Source organism: Phaenicophaeus curvirostris, chromosome 7 (assembly GCF_032191515.1).
Source record: "Phaenicophaeus curvirostris isolate KB17595 chromosome 7, BPBGC_Pcur_1.0, whole genome shotgun sequence".
Lineage (NCBI taxonomy): Eukaryota > Metazoa > Chordata > Aves > Cuculiformes > Cuculidae > Phaenicophaeus > Phaenicophaeus curvirostris.
The window spans coordinates 11,368,737-11,383,919 of record NC_091398.1 but is presented as its reverse complement, the minus strand read 5'-3'; the positions used below and the strand labels follow the sequence as shown (position 1 = coordinate 11,383,919).

General features: G+C 40.3%; 1 protein-coding gene across 1 annotated transcript in view; it reads left to right on the top strand.

The window, feature by feature from the left end:
• COL5A2 (collagen type V alpha 2 chain) overlaps positions 1–15,183 on the top strand; it is a 115,318-nt gene that overhangs the window by 51,008 nt on the left and 49,127 nt on the right. The window contains exons 2-6 of the mRNA XM_069860770.1: positions 8,289–8,513; positions 10,524–10,537; positions 12,824–12,856; positions 13,478–13,510; positions 14,144–14,197. Coding sequence (XP_069716871.1) covers positions 8,289–8,513; positions 10,524–10,537; positions 12,824–12,856; positions 13,478–13,510; positions 14,144–14,197 — 359 coding nt within the window. The remainder of the gene's footprint in view (positions 1–8,288; positions 8,514–10,523; positions 10,538–12,823; positions 12,857–13,477; positions 13,511–14,143; positions 14,198–15,183) is intronic.

Here is a 15,183-nt window from a genome sequence, read left to right as displayed (position 1 = left end):
TTTGTGGCCATGTGGGCTTCAACTATTGACTCCAGCTTTTGCATGATTTGCTCCCACTATGGAAATCTGCAACAGTGTTTTCTTAGGCTTGCTCTGAATGCATTCCCATTACAATCTTTGTGCAGCCTTAGACACTTGGAAGTAATATTATTTCCCACTGTACACTTGAGGCTTGGTTGCTGTCATCTGGGAGTATCTGTATAAATACCGCCAGCAGATCAGGCTCTTCAAACTCCATCTTTCACCCTACTGGCACTAGGCAACATGTCCAGCCATCCTACTTGTGAACTAAAGTAAAACCGGAGGAAAACAAAGTAAAAATATACTTACATCCAATCTTAGTAATGTGATAACTCTAGTGAGTCATTTTAACTAGGTGCTTTTGAAGTATGTGGATCCAACTGTGGAGTAAACAACAGAAAAGGTTCAGCCTGACCAATCTTTCAACAAAGTGTCACTGCTGCACAGTTCCCTGCCTTGTCCATAACATAAGATGGGATGTTCAGATGGGTTGAGTCTTCTTCAGCAGCTCAAGACCAGTGAGGTTAACATGCAAATACAACATTATATGGTCTTAGGGAATTGAGCTGTGTGACAAATGTTGGATAGTGCTGTGGGGTCAGCAAAGAAATGCTTTTTTACTGGAAGGCATCTCAATATATTCTGCCTTTGTATCCACTGTGTATTGAATCTTGTAATAAAGGCATTGTTCTCAATTACTCTGTGGTGGAAATTAACTTTATCCACAAAAAGACCAGCAAAACTGCTGTTTGCACTCATGGAGACATAAATACATGAACCTGTGAGTTGGGGAAATACAGACTACCAACCCAAAGGTAGGGTAGTATTGTTTCCATCCAGGTAAGAAAACAGTAGAGAAACAATTGTGTAATTTGGATGTTAATTTAAAATCCATTCAGAAGAGTCTAGCTGTATCTTAAACATAGTATTTCCTTTTCATTTTTCCCTGTTCAGCCAAATCTGGAATCCCAATTCAGAGTGGAAAACAAAACTATTTATTTTGGAAGAAACAAAACCCAATTGTCAGAACACACTCAGAGAGCCCTTTACCTGGGAAATTACCTCTTCTTCTGAGTCAGAGAATCACAGAATCGTAGAATGGTTTGAGTTGGAAGGGACCTTAAAGATCATCCAGTTCCACCACCCTGCCATGGGCAGGGACACCTCCCACTAGATCAAGCTGCCCAAGGCTCCATCCAACCCGGCCTTGAATGCTTCCAGGGATGGGACATCCATGACCTCTCTGGGCAACATATGCAAGTGCCTCACCACCCTCATTGTGAAGAAATCCCTCCTTGTGTCTACTCTAAGTCTGCCCCTCTCCTATTTAAATACGTTTCCCCTAGTCCTATCACCACATGCCTCTGTAAAAAGTCCCTCCCCAGCTTTGTTGTAGGCCCCGTTCAGGTACTGGAAGGCCGCTATAAGGTCTCCCCAGAGACTTCTCCAGGCTGAACAAGCCCAACTCTCTCAGCCTGTCCTCATATAGAAGGTGCTCCAGCCCTCAGATCATCCTTGTAGCCCTCCTCTGGACCTGTTCCAACAGATCTATGTCTTTCTTATGTTGAGGATTCCAGAACCAGACACGATACTCCAGGTGGGATCTCACAAGCGAGGAACAGACAGGCAGAATCACCTCCCTTGCCCTGCTGGCCACGGTTCTTTTGATGCAGCCCAGGATACAGTTGGCCTTGTGGGCTGCAAGCACACATTGCCTGCTTATGTTGAGCTTTTCATCGACCAGCACCCGCATGTCCTTCATTGCAGGGCTGCTCGCAATCACATTATTCCCCATTTCAGTCCTCCTGTATTGAAACCGCAAATTGCCCCACCCCGCTGTAGGACCCTGCACTTGGCCTTGTTGAACCTCATGAGGTTCTCACAAGCCCACTTCTCCGGTTTCTCCAGGTCCCTCTGGCTGACATCCCATCCTTCTGGTATGACACCACTCAGCTTAGTGTTATCTGCAAACTTGCTGAAGTTGCACTCTATCTCACTGTCTGTATCATTGATGAAGATATTAAACAGCACTGGTATGAGTATGGACCCCTGAGGGACATCAATTGTCATGGATCTCCATCTGGACATTAAGCTATTGAGCACTACTATCTGAATACGACCATCCAACCAGTTTCTTATCCACTGAACAGTCCACCCATCAAATTCATATATCTCCAATTTAGAGAGAAGGATATTGTGGGAGACCATGTCAAAGGTTTTACAGAAGTCCCAATAGAACACATCTGTTGGTTTACCTGTGTCCACTGCTATGGTTACCCCATCATATAAAGCCACTAGGTTGTTCAGGCAGGATTTGCCACTGGTGAAGCCATGCTGGCTGAGACTAATCACCTCCCTGTCCTTCATGTGCATAGCTTTTAGGAGGATCTGTTCCATGATCTTCCCAGGCAAGCCTGAGGGGTTGGTAGTTCTCAGGGTCATCTTTTCTACTTTTTTAAAAAATGGGGACAATGTTACCCTTCTTCCAGTCACCAGGGACTTCTCCTGACTGCCATGACTTTTCAAATATTATGGAGAGTGGCTTGGTAACCACATCGGCCAATTCCCTCAGGACTCTGGGATGCATCTCATCAGGTCCCATAGACTTATATATGTTCAGGTTCCTCAGGTGATCATGAACCTGATCCTCCTCTACTGTGGGAGGGGCTTTAGCCCCCTGATCACCATCTTGCTGTCCCATGACCCATGAGGGGTGAGGAGAGCAGCTGTCAGTGAAGACTGAGGCAAAAATGTTGTTGAGTACCTCAGCCTTCTCCTTATCTGTTGATATGAGGTCACCATTCTCATCCATCAGTGGGGGCATGTTCTCTTTAACTTTCCTTTTCTGATTGATGTACCTGTAGAAACCCTTCTAGTTAGTCTTCACTTCCCTTGCCAAGTTCAGCTCCAGCTGTGCCTTGGCCTTCCTGACCCCATCCCTACATAACCGGGCAGCATCCCTAAACTCTTTCCTGCTTGCACTGCCTGTGCAGTTCCCTCCAGTTCTTGAGTTTGACCAGCAGGTCTTGACTCAGCCGCGCTGGTCTTTTCCCTTCGCTGCTTGGTTTCCTACATCTGGGGGCTGAGAAGTCTTGTGCTTTATGGAAAGCATCCTTAAATATTTGCCAGCTCTGTTCTGCTTCTTTGTCCCTGAGGACCATATTCCAGGGGGTCCTACTGACTAACTCCTTGAAGTGCTGGAATTCTGCTTTCCTGAAGTTTAGAGTTATGACTATACTCCTTGCTTGCCCCATATCTTTCAGGACCTTGAAATCCACCAGTGAACATCTTTTTGCTTTTTGCCTGTGGACTGTTGTTCAGAGCTTGAAGGTTCAATATTTTTTGTTGAAGAATCTCAGAGGATGAACTCCCTCCCCGTAGTGCCAGCCAGAAGTGACTGGCCAGCAGTGAAGTGTACGTCCTTAGTAAGGCTTTGGTTAACTGCTATAGCAATTAAGTCTCTGCTTGGGAGCTAAGCTTGTACCTTGATAATTAGCAATATTCATACTTATTTGTGGACTCTGCAGGAAAAACAGTTGAGTCTGTAATGTTCCAGTCCTAAAATACATGTTTTAAAATTATCTACATAATTTAGGCCAACATCCCAGGGCTTTTCTGCTTCTGAAACAAGGCACAAAGTTTTGTAGCTTCTTCTCTATAGGGCTGACTCCCACAGTCACATTGAAAATTCATTTGGAACTAAGACCATTCAATGTCTGTGAAATGCTTTTAAAAAACATCTATTTATTGTCAACTTTACAAGTAGTTCTCTAGGATTTTTAAAGCAGAAACTTGGCAGGATGAATTAAAAACCCCATCGCTTTCCTAAGAAACAGTTCTGTTGAAACCTGGTTTCCTACACGTTTCTGTGCCTGTATGCATTCCTGAACTTGGAACTCCCTTCACTTTCTAAGTGTGCATATTCATGAAATTTGCAGGAGCACAGTTATTTTAGTGACCTTGTCTCTCACATGGTCTATGTCAAACTTAGTTGAAATCAGCCATAGGATTCAAATGGGCTTGGGGACAGAGATGTCACAGTGCAGCCTGTAGGATCACATAAACCCAATTTCCTTAGGGGAAATGGAAAATAAAATGTTCATACAAACCTTCAGCTGGCATAAAGCAACACAGAGCTACAGACTGTAATTTTAGACCAATGAATCTCTGCCAGTTATTCTTTTATACAGTCCTATAATTAAAAATCCTCTGTATGATACTCTTGATGAATCTGTGTGTGTCATTCATTGCTTACTCTTTTGCCTGTACAGGGAAACTTAAACTAAATTTGAAGGCACCAACCGAAGATTCATCTGCTGTCACCCTTACTGAATTAAGAATGTGCTACAGGCCTTGTTAGTGGTTGGTGTTTCCAAAAGTATGCTAAGTTATTTGGACTTAAGTGCATTGTTGTACTGTAGCTGTTATCTAATGTTTACTGAGATGTATGATGTATCCTGAAAGGAAATGTCTGAATGTAAATTTGACTTTGGTGATCAAATATTTAAGTGAGCTGTGAATCAATTCAGTCCTTTATTGGTAAGGGATTCCAGGTTCATACTCATGTATCTAACAGTAAAGTACTTATGTAATCTGTGTGTGTTAATCATTATTAACAAGAACTTTCTGTGCAACAAATACAAAATAGGCTTTGTATTGATCAGCCCTTCTGAAAAGTATCTGATTTTCAAAAAATTGTTGTTTACATTATAATTTGCACAGCACAATAATTTGGATAATACTTTTTTGCCACTCAAAAAACCTTATCAAAAGATAAACAAAACAGGCAGCCTGATTCTTATTGCAGTAAATGATTTTTTTCCCATTGATTTTAATGGAACTGGATCAAGCCCTACATTATTGTTGTAACAGGCTGACAATTAAAGATGATTAACACCAAGCTCTTCTCACCCCTCTCTTGGCAGTCTCTACACATGGGCAGTAGTACATCAGCAAAATGGTTGTTAATATGTATCATCTTTCGCTTTGATTTACTTCTGCACTTCTGCTTTGTGAGTTAGCAGGATTAAATTTTGTAACTTGCAACTCAGCTTTTCATATTCTAGAAACTTTTTTTAATTGAAAAATCACTGTATCTGTGTAGTCTTACATTTCCTTGCACTTTTTACAAACTAGCATCAGGATGACAAAGAGAGAATGAGAAGCTACCTGCATAAGCTGCGTTGTTTCCAGTGCTTTTTCATTCAGTAAGCATACCACTTCTGCTCTAATCTTTTTGTGTTAGGCAATGTAAAAGCATTGAGGTTAGGTTACAGCATACATCCATAGAAGTCCCTCTTGGCAGAAGGAAGCACAAAAATGTCAGACTATGCTTTCAATGCCAGTCATCATATTTTTTGCTTTTGTTAGACCATGTTCTCTACTTCTGTACTCTACTTCTGTAGGTCTATCAGCCTTTAGGCTCCTTTTATTATCATATTGGTAGGACTAGTAAAAATGTAACGAAATAGAGCTACTTTGCTGTCTAATCCTCCTCTTTCCCTTGCCATCTCATCTATGAACCAAAGTTTTTGATGTCTGCAGAAAACCTTTATATCTGCAAGTTTTGCTTGAACCATTTTTTCACAAGTAGGGCATTGAGAGATATGTTCCCTTCTATCATATACTTGCCGCCTCTTCAGCTGAAGGTGGTTGACAACTTCTATGTGATGTTGTCTATAAGCAGAGACAGGGAGCAGGACAGTATAGTTTGGGACTTTGGGGAAGTTTCTAGAGTTTCTACCTAGTTCCAAACCCAGGCCTTGCTTCCCTTATTCACGTGCAAGATGCAAATCAGAAGGCAATGAAAGCAATATGACTAGGAGTCTTACTCCTAACAAGGAGTAACTTTTAAACAGCAGACTAAGCAGCAGTGTATTTTCAGCTGTTGATTTCCAAATTATGTATATCTGGTGGTGCAATATGGTGTCTTTTAAAACGCTTGTCCTATTGTTGGCTTGTTGAGGAGTGAAATTAATCATGAGGAAAGGAAAACAAGTTCAGCCCAAAGCAGGGTGTGCCTTGCATGCCTTTACTGTGCATAAACTTCTTTGACACTTGCTCGCAATGCTGGATGGGCTCTGACATCTAGTGGCTGGGATGAAGTCTGCTCCAGTAACAAGTACAATTTCAGCGCTGACACAAAAGTGGGCCTGGGTATATCAGTTCATGATCCGATTTTTACTTCCAAACTGTTGTTGTGTAGTGTCTAGGTATTATGATACAGCATATTAGCTACAACTGTTTGACTTCAGAACAAATAGCTTCTCATAGGCATATCTGATACTGCAACAGATCAATATACAGTGGAAAAATAATTGCATTGTATTCGCTATGCTTTTCATTGAGATCCTATTTCACAAAGGTCCTTTGTGGAAGCTCATGAATGAGTAAGTCTTTAATTTATCATAGGATATTTCTTCTACTTTTCCTCTTATATTTGCAGATTGCTTTGAAATTAATTTTCACTTACTTCAATGGATTTGCAACCAAACGGGCTAGCAGATCCTTTTGCCACTGCAAGGATTTCCAAAGCTACTTCTCAAGCCATTTGTTATTTTGTTACAACTGCAGAGGTGGGGACAAGGGGCAGCCTAATGAGTCTGTGACTTAGTCTTAGTGATTAAAAAAGCTTATAGATTTCCAAACCTGTGATTGGTAGAACAGTTTGCTTTGCTGCTTTTTCCCCGTCTGTGCATAGATGGACATGCCTGCAGTTCAGTCAAAATGTGCTTGTGGGGTGTATTGGCTTTGAAATAGCTGCTCTTTTCAGGTTACCCTCTCAGTGTAATGCAGTCGCACTAGAAAAGAAAACTAAAAGCACCAAACATAGCCAAAAGGTTTAAAATTAAAAATTTATTTTCTGGCAGTATTTTGAGGTGGCTTTTTTTGTTTGGATTTCTTGCATTGTTATCAGCACATCTGCAATCTGATAGGAAAACAGACTTCTTAGTACACTTCCAGAAATCGGTACATACATTTTTGCTCCTGCCTTCATCTGCCTCTTTCTCAGCTGCTGAGTGGGACTGAGGCAGAAGCTAGTCACATCGTGGCTCAGATCTGGTTTGCTAAAGCAGTTGCTACATAGGTTTTTTTTAAGTTATGACAGAATGCTGACTTTGGACTTGATAACTTAGAAATTTCATTTATGTAAAACTGTTGCTCTTCTGAACAGCACAATGAGTTCTGTGGGTGAGACATTAAGGAAGACATAGACCATATGCCAGACATCTGGGGGGAGAAGGCTAAGTATGTCAGACAAGCACGTTATGTCATGCACACAAGAGAGAAGTGAGAAGAGTGCTTTCCAAAATACAGTCTGTAGTTAGGAAAGCTATTCTCGCAGTGTCACAAAAGGGCTGTGCAGCATGCTTGGTTGATGTCTTTACTTCACATTAAAAACATTTCCTCCTGAGCTCCTGCAACACCCCTTCAAGTCTTTTGGTTGGCTGGTGTGGTAAATTGATTGAAGAGAGGAGTGACTTGATATAAATTTGATTTCAGTTTCTTTTTGAAAGCTGAAGAAGTTAGTGATGGCAGGCAACAGTTAATGACACATCTGATCTGCTTCTCTGAGCTTGCACACTGACAGAATAACTGGACTTGATTTAAAGCATGAAGCTGAAATCCCAAATCTGTTCCTAATTATTACTTTGTGATTTCTGTTTACATCTGTTTTGGATTAGAACAGAAATGCGTAGAACTTGAAAATTTCCTTGTGCTTAGAGCTGTTAATTTTTATGCTAATAACAGGCTTTCTTAAAAAAAACAGTGGTCATGATCTTTGATTAATGGGATGTGTCCTATATATATAAAATTGCCCCTATTCCCAGTCTTGTATCAGTTAAAAATTAGGTCTATTTGGGAATTTTCAGGTAATAGATTTAACTGGATTGCCCAGTAAGAAAGACATTTTTGATAGAAGTTTTCTGTGGTCAGAGGGAGGTCCCACCCAGATAAGATTAATCTTCTCTACAGCATCCCAGGGATCATCATTTTGGACTGTGTGTGACAGCTTTGTTGCATACTACTCAAGAGGCCATCTTGGTACTGGAGATCTTGGTTTGCAGATATGTGACCCATTGTCTGGGAACAGCCTGGGGGGACAGTTCATTGCTTTTGTGGGCACTTGTTTTTCTTGTGTTCTGTTTTCTTTGTGTATGTGATGCTGCTTTTTAGCTACAGACTTGCTGTTTCCTTGTGCAGACCTACTCCTCATTTGATTTCACAGTTGGAAAACCTGTTGTATATTCTCTCCCCTATCCCAGGAGAAGATGTTGAAGAAATAGCCTGCACCCAGAATGGCCAAATGTACTTGAACAGGGATATTTGGAAACCCTCACCATGCCAAATTTGCGTCTGTGACAACGGAGCTATTCTTTGTGATGAAATCCAGTGTCAAGATGTGCTGGAGTGTGAGAACCCGCAGGTGCCCCCAGGGGAGTGTTGTCGTGTGTGTCCCCACACAACACGGGAATTTGACACCACCATCGGTAAGATTGCTTTCCACTTTGCTTTTTTGGGAGAAGAGATGGCCCAAAGAACTAGGAACCTCATGATACTGAAATTTCTAGTAGTATTTCCATGGTGAAACTTTAAACATGGTGAAAGAAAATAGGTGCTTGGCAGTTATCTTCCATCTTGGGTTGCACCTAAGCTGGCTCTTGAAACAGTTTTCTTCTGATGATGAATCTGTTATCAGCCCAAGGGCCTTTATAACTAAAAGGCTGAACTAAATTTCATCTTAATATGGCAAGGAGATTGAACTCTGACTTCTTCTTGTGGAACATCTGGAACAGAAAGATAAATATATATATAATAAATATATTAAGATAAACGTAGAAAATAAAATAAATTATTTATTATATAAAAATATATAATTAAAGTACTCAGCACTGGTGAGACAGCATCTTGAGTACTGTGTTCAGTTCTGGGCCCCTCACCACAAGAAGGATGTTGAGGCTCTGGAGCGAGTCCAAAGAAGAGTGACAAAGCTGGTGAGGGGGCTGGAGAACAAGTCTTACGAGGAGTGGCTGAGAGAGCTGGGGTTGTTTAGCCTGGAGAAAAGGAGGCTGAAAGGAGACCTCATTGCTCTCTACAACTCTCTAAAAGGAAGTTGTGGAGAGGAGGGTACTGGCCTCTTCTCCCAAGTGACAGGGGACAGGACAAGGAGCCTCAAACTCCACCAGGGGAGGTTTAGGCTGAACATTAGGAAGAAATTTTTCACAGAAAGGGTCATTGGGCAGTGGAACAGGCTGCCCAGGGAGGTGGTTGATTCACCTTCCCTGGAGGTGTTTAAGGCACGGGTGGACAAGGCGCTGAGGGGCATGGTTTAGTGTTTGATAGGAATGGTTGGACTCGATGATCCGGTGGGTCTCTTCCAACATGGTGATTCTATGATTCTATGATTTTAAGTGCATGCTTAATAAAATGCTCAATTTGAAACCCCTTCAACAGATAAATAAATGTAAACATTATATGTAAATGGTAAAATCTAAAGAGTATAAAGTATTTCTCCAAAGTGGAAAAATGGACATGTGATCCTTTTGTGAGACATAAAAAAAAAGTAGCGTTAAGTATTATTAACTCCCTAGATGCATTCTTCCTGTGGTATACCTTAAAGATCATGTCTTTTCAAGGCCATTTCTTCTTCCTGGAGAGACTTGGATGAAGCAATCCCCCTAGATGTTCTTAAAAGGTTATCTCTGAACTTTCAATTAATTAATACTGTGTATTGCATTACTGGAACTACATTCTATTTGTAATAACTAAAGCAATTTCTTCAGGAGATATAATTGCTGTTGATTAGCTTAATATAGAACAAAGTACTTCTAAAGAACATGTAGTAGGGACTTGTGAAATTAAGCAATGCAGCAAGATTGGGTAAGCATTAATAAACAGATAGTAGATTCTGGTGAGTTTTGGGAAGCATTAGGCCAACACTGACAAGGTACACCCAGCAAATATAAAAGCAGTATGGATACATTCCAGTGTTCCTTACTGTTATTCAAAATATTAATAAAATATTATTCTGTGGATATGAGTGTGACTATATGACTCTGAAATCAGGCACATGATATTGTAAGTGCTTTTCAGACAAGATGAGGTTAAAAATCCCTCAGTCAGCTCTGTCTTTTTAAAAATACTGTGTAGTAAATTGTGAATCTTTCAACATTGCTTGAACTGAAGTCAGTAATAAAGCTTCCTTTGACTTCACTGTCAATCATTAGGCCAGCTTCTGACAGTTGCCTACAAGACATTCTGCTTTCCTAAAATGCTTTTCCTTATTCTGTGCAATGCTGGAAACGTCTGAAAATCAGAGGACATCATCGCAAACCACTACCTGGGAACTTCCCCAGCTCCCTGTAGGCAATGTGCCATTTTCTGTGCATTCAGGATCAGGGATGGCTCTACCTGCAATACCTTCACTCAACTGTTATCATGTTCTGTCTCTCAGAGTAAAAACATTAATTTCCTCTCTTGTCTTTTGTCCTTTTTAACAGGTAGAGGAAGAAAGGTAAGATTTCCTTAATATGTATTTAATGTAGTACAACTGTTAAAATAATCTTTTGCATCTTCTTGGAAGTTTTCACAGAAATGAAATATAGACTCTGTTAAAAATACTTAATTCCTTTGTCTTGGTCTTTCTCAGTGGCTAGGGAGTTTGCAGTCCGTGTGGAAAAAAATGCTGGAACGCAGGCAATAATTCTGGTCTTAATATGGAGAACACCCTGGCTGAAAATCCCTGCTGTCTACATCAAAGAAATTCCAGTTTGAGTAGTTAGGTTGTTTCATCTCTAGCAGTGCTACAAATTGAGGGGAGGTATGACTAGGTCAAAGTCCAGATGGAGATCTGTGACTAGTGCTGTCCCTCAGGGGTCCATACTGGGACCGGTGCTGTTTAATGTAATCATCAATTATATTCACAGCAAGATTGAGTGCACCCTCAGCAAGTCTGCAGATGACACCAAGCTGAGTGGTGTAGTTGCCACACTGGAAGGATGGGACGTCATCCAGAGGGACCTGGACAGACTGTGTGGTCCTGTGGAAACATCATGAGGTTCAACAAGGCCAAGTGCAAGGTCCTACAGCTGGGTTGGGGCAATCCCTGGTTTCAATGCAGGATGGGGGATGATGTGATTGAGAGCAGTCTGCAGAGAAGGACATCGGGGTGCTGGTAGATGAGAAGCTCAATATGAGCTGGCAATGTGTGCTCACAGACCAGAAGGCCAACTGTGTCCTGAGCTGCATCAAAAGAAGTGTGTCCAGCAGGTTGAGGGAAGTGATTCTGCGCCTCTATTCCTCTCTTGTGAGACCTCATTTGGGGTATTATGTCCAGTTCTGGAATCCTCAACCAAAGAAGGATGTGGAGCTGTTGGTACGGGTCCAGAAGAGGGCTACAAAGATGATCTGAGGGTTGGAGCACCGCTGCTATGAGGACAGGCTGAGAGAGTTGGGGTTGTTCAGACTGGAGAAAAGAAGGCTCCAAGGAGATCTTATAGTGACCTTCCAGTACCTGGAGGGGGCCTACAAGAAAGCTGGAGATGCACTATTCATAAAAGCCAGTGGTGATAGGACAAGGGGGAATGGATATAAGCTGGAGAAGGGCAGATTTAGACTAGACATTAGGAGGAATTTCTTCACCATAAGAGTGGTGAAACACTGGAGCAGGTTGCTAAGGGAAGTTATGGAAGCCCCATCCCTGGAGTTGTTTAAGGCTGTGTTGGCTGGGGCCTTGGGTAACCTGATATAGCGGGATATTCCTGCCCATGGCACGAGGGTAGAACTAGATGATCTTTAAGGACTCTTTCAGCACTAACTATTCTGTGATTAGAAGCCAAACTATTAAAACTTGGAGAGTTTTTTGGTTTTTTTTGCTGAGACTTAGGTGTCCAGTGTGCAGTAGGTAGCACAGGGACAATGCATTCTTACACAGAGCCATGTTTCTGTGGGCAGCATCTCCTATAGTATGTAATTAAATAAAAAGGATATCTATTATTATAAAACAAATTAAAATACATTATGATAAATGAGCTTCTTAGATAGTAAGCAGCTAGAAGAAATGAAATAATTTTTAGGTGACCAAGAATATGCACTTACTAAAACCAGGCAGCTCTCTTATACAGAGGTAGTTAATGGAAATTCATGGACTAACCAGCTTATTATTAATTGATAAACAAGGCACAAGATTTTTTATCTTTACAAAGTCCTCTTTTTTTTCCTTAATAAAATGGTTACCTCCAATAACTCATTTATTTTATGTAATCACTATCAATACATTCATCTCAAATAATTGGCAAATGCCACATCCTTCACTCCAAAGTCATTTGACAACATTTTGTAATCTGTCCCTACACTGCACGTGTTATGTGCAGGTTTTTTATGTCCATAAGTGTAATGATATGAATTTTAATTTAATGCCTTGCAGAAATGGAATCTGAATGCTACTCTAGGCTCTGCTTTTCACATGAATCAAATCACTCAATAACAGAACTACAACACGCTTTCTAGTACTTAAATATCATGGTAATTTTTTTAGTTTGACTCTTCTTTCAGACAGTATGTTAAGCAGTTACAAAGTCTGTTAATTTATAGCCTTCATTTAGTCAATGTCCGCAGTCATTAAAAATAGTATGGATTAGCCATTGCAGGTGTTTTAATTTAGTCTTAGTTGTATCCTTAAGGAAGTTTTAGTATTTGTCATTTAGTATTTGTATGGGGATGGTATTGGTGAAACTGGTACCTTTAGACGTACTTTTACTTGTTTTCTGCTGTCTGATGGTTTTGTATGTTTTTCCTACAGGGACAAAAAGGAGAACCTGGAATAGTGCCAACTGTAAGTTCATTTTTCTCTTAAATTATCAGCACATCCTTGAAGTGTACATCTTAGTGCTTCAAAGCAGAGTTGCAGTAATTAAGGAAATAACCCCAAAATGTACAGCCTATGAAATTGAAAGGAATGCAATTAATTATGCTGTTTCATGTATTTGACATTAGAAATTCTTGTCAATTGCATTTTGGGAAAAAATCTTTTTGAGTTAAATCAATCATGTACTTTGTTTTTAAAATCAGAATTTTGTGGAGGTATAATGGTAAGTTAGTATTTGGAAAGTACAGAGACACTACAGAACTGATGAAATAAATTATCACTTTCTATATTTATTATCCCTTTCTAGCATGAAAATAAACACAAGAAATGAAAAGCTGAGACCTTTTTTTTCTTCCTTTTTAGAACAACTGTACTTCCAAGATTTTGCTCATATTGCTTATACTCTAAACTGGGAAGAGATAACCAGTGGAATTTATTTATTTATTTTAAAAAACCCCCCTAAACTCTCCTGGTACTATAATTTTCCCTCTTGCTATTTATTTTCAATAATAAATTTTCGGTAGGGTAGTTAGGACAAGTATAGCCATAATTCTGTGTGCTAACTTTAATTTATATTGCCTTCTTTAGGTTTCAGGAATACGAGGCCGCCCAGGACCAGCTGTGAGTATTTTCTGATCTTCTGTTTCTCTGATGTGATAGCATTTTCCACTTTCTGCCATTTCTGAGGATAATGTGAAGGAGGACTCTTTCATGGCTGTGGTGTGTATTGTCTGCAAAGCTATTGGATTTGAGTAGGCAACAAAATTATGGGATATTTTACTAGTATCAGGTCAGCCTATGCCCTAAATGAATGATTGTGTGGACAAGCAAGAGGACCTTTGTGCAAGGTAGATGCTGGGGAATGTTTTTCTGGCAGGAATATAACAGGAGTAAAAGGTGATGCAGCCCTGGCCGTGGCTAAACCGAGTTTAGTTCTGGACCAGCAGGAAATGGGTCTCAAACCTGTACATCTCTGCATTAAGAGCCTCCATCATTCAGAAAACCTTTGCTACAGTAACCCGTGGAACACATCAGAGATTAAACCATTTTGTAGTTCTCTGTATCCTGTTCTTTGTCCCTTCAGGCAATGTACAATCGGGAAGAAATATTGAATACTTGGCGATTGTAGCTGTTTTCTTTATAATGATGTGAAAAAAATACCACATACTAATTTTCAACTAAACATTACATTTTATATTTTCAGGGCTTTATTAATAATTACCTAGTTTAAAAGGTACCTAATATTTCTTTTAGGGACCTCCAGGCTCACAAGGCCCACGAGGAGAACGAGGACCAAAGGGAAGACCTGTAAGTTATTAAATATCTCAGAAATCAAGTACTGGACTACCATCAAAATGTTAGACAGCTTTAAACTGTGACTCTAGATTCTGTCTTCTGGACTTACCAGAACTTTCCTCCTGTTTTCTGAGAATCTAGTAACAAAGAGAAAAAAAATTTATACCTCACCACCATTCCCTGGGTAAGTTGAAATCTGAGTGTTATGAAATAGTTGACAGAGGTTTAGCAGTATTTCCACTGAAAGCCATGCTTTCTCTGCGAACTTTCCCAAAGCAGTGTCTGATAGTATGTCTCTCTTCAGGATTAAAAAAAAAAAAAAAAAAAAAAAGAACACAAATGGAACATCACATTCACCTGTTTAAGAACTTGTTACTTGACTTTTTTGCTGGTTACTACTGTGCATCACAAAGTATATGAACTGTGTCTCAGTGTATTGCAGAAAAGGCAAAAGCTCAGGAATTTAGCAGGAGCTAATATGTGACTACATATGTTGGTATGCTGGTGACTAATATAATCAAGATTGCTCTGTGGAGATAAAGACTTCATAAGGGAATTTTGGTGTTTACATTTGGAGAACCACAGAAAGGCCAGAAAGGAGTGCTGAAAATACCAAAGTTGACATGTTCCTGTTGAAAACAGGTTAAAGGGCAGAAGCTGCTAAAAGCAGATTTTAGATTTGTATCATTGTAATTTCTATGAGGATATTTTCCTGTCCCTCAGGACACAGCAAATGCTGTGTTTAGGCATAGGCCTAAAACGGACTCCTTTGTGTGGTTCCTCCAGTACATGCCTATATTCCTTAGATGGTAATGAAGCTTCCTCTAAAGTAGTGGAGTTAAGTGTGCAGCCTCCTTGAGATGGATGCCAAGCCACTGCTGCTCTCTGGGTTACTGTAAGGCACTTGTATGTAGAATGAGTATCAAGATGTTTAAAAGAGTTTTGGGAGTGATTGTGAAATCTCGTTGTGCACAGAGAAGTCTTGGCTGTGTTTGTAG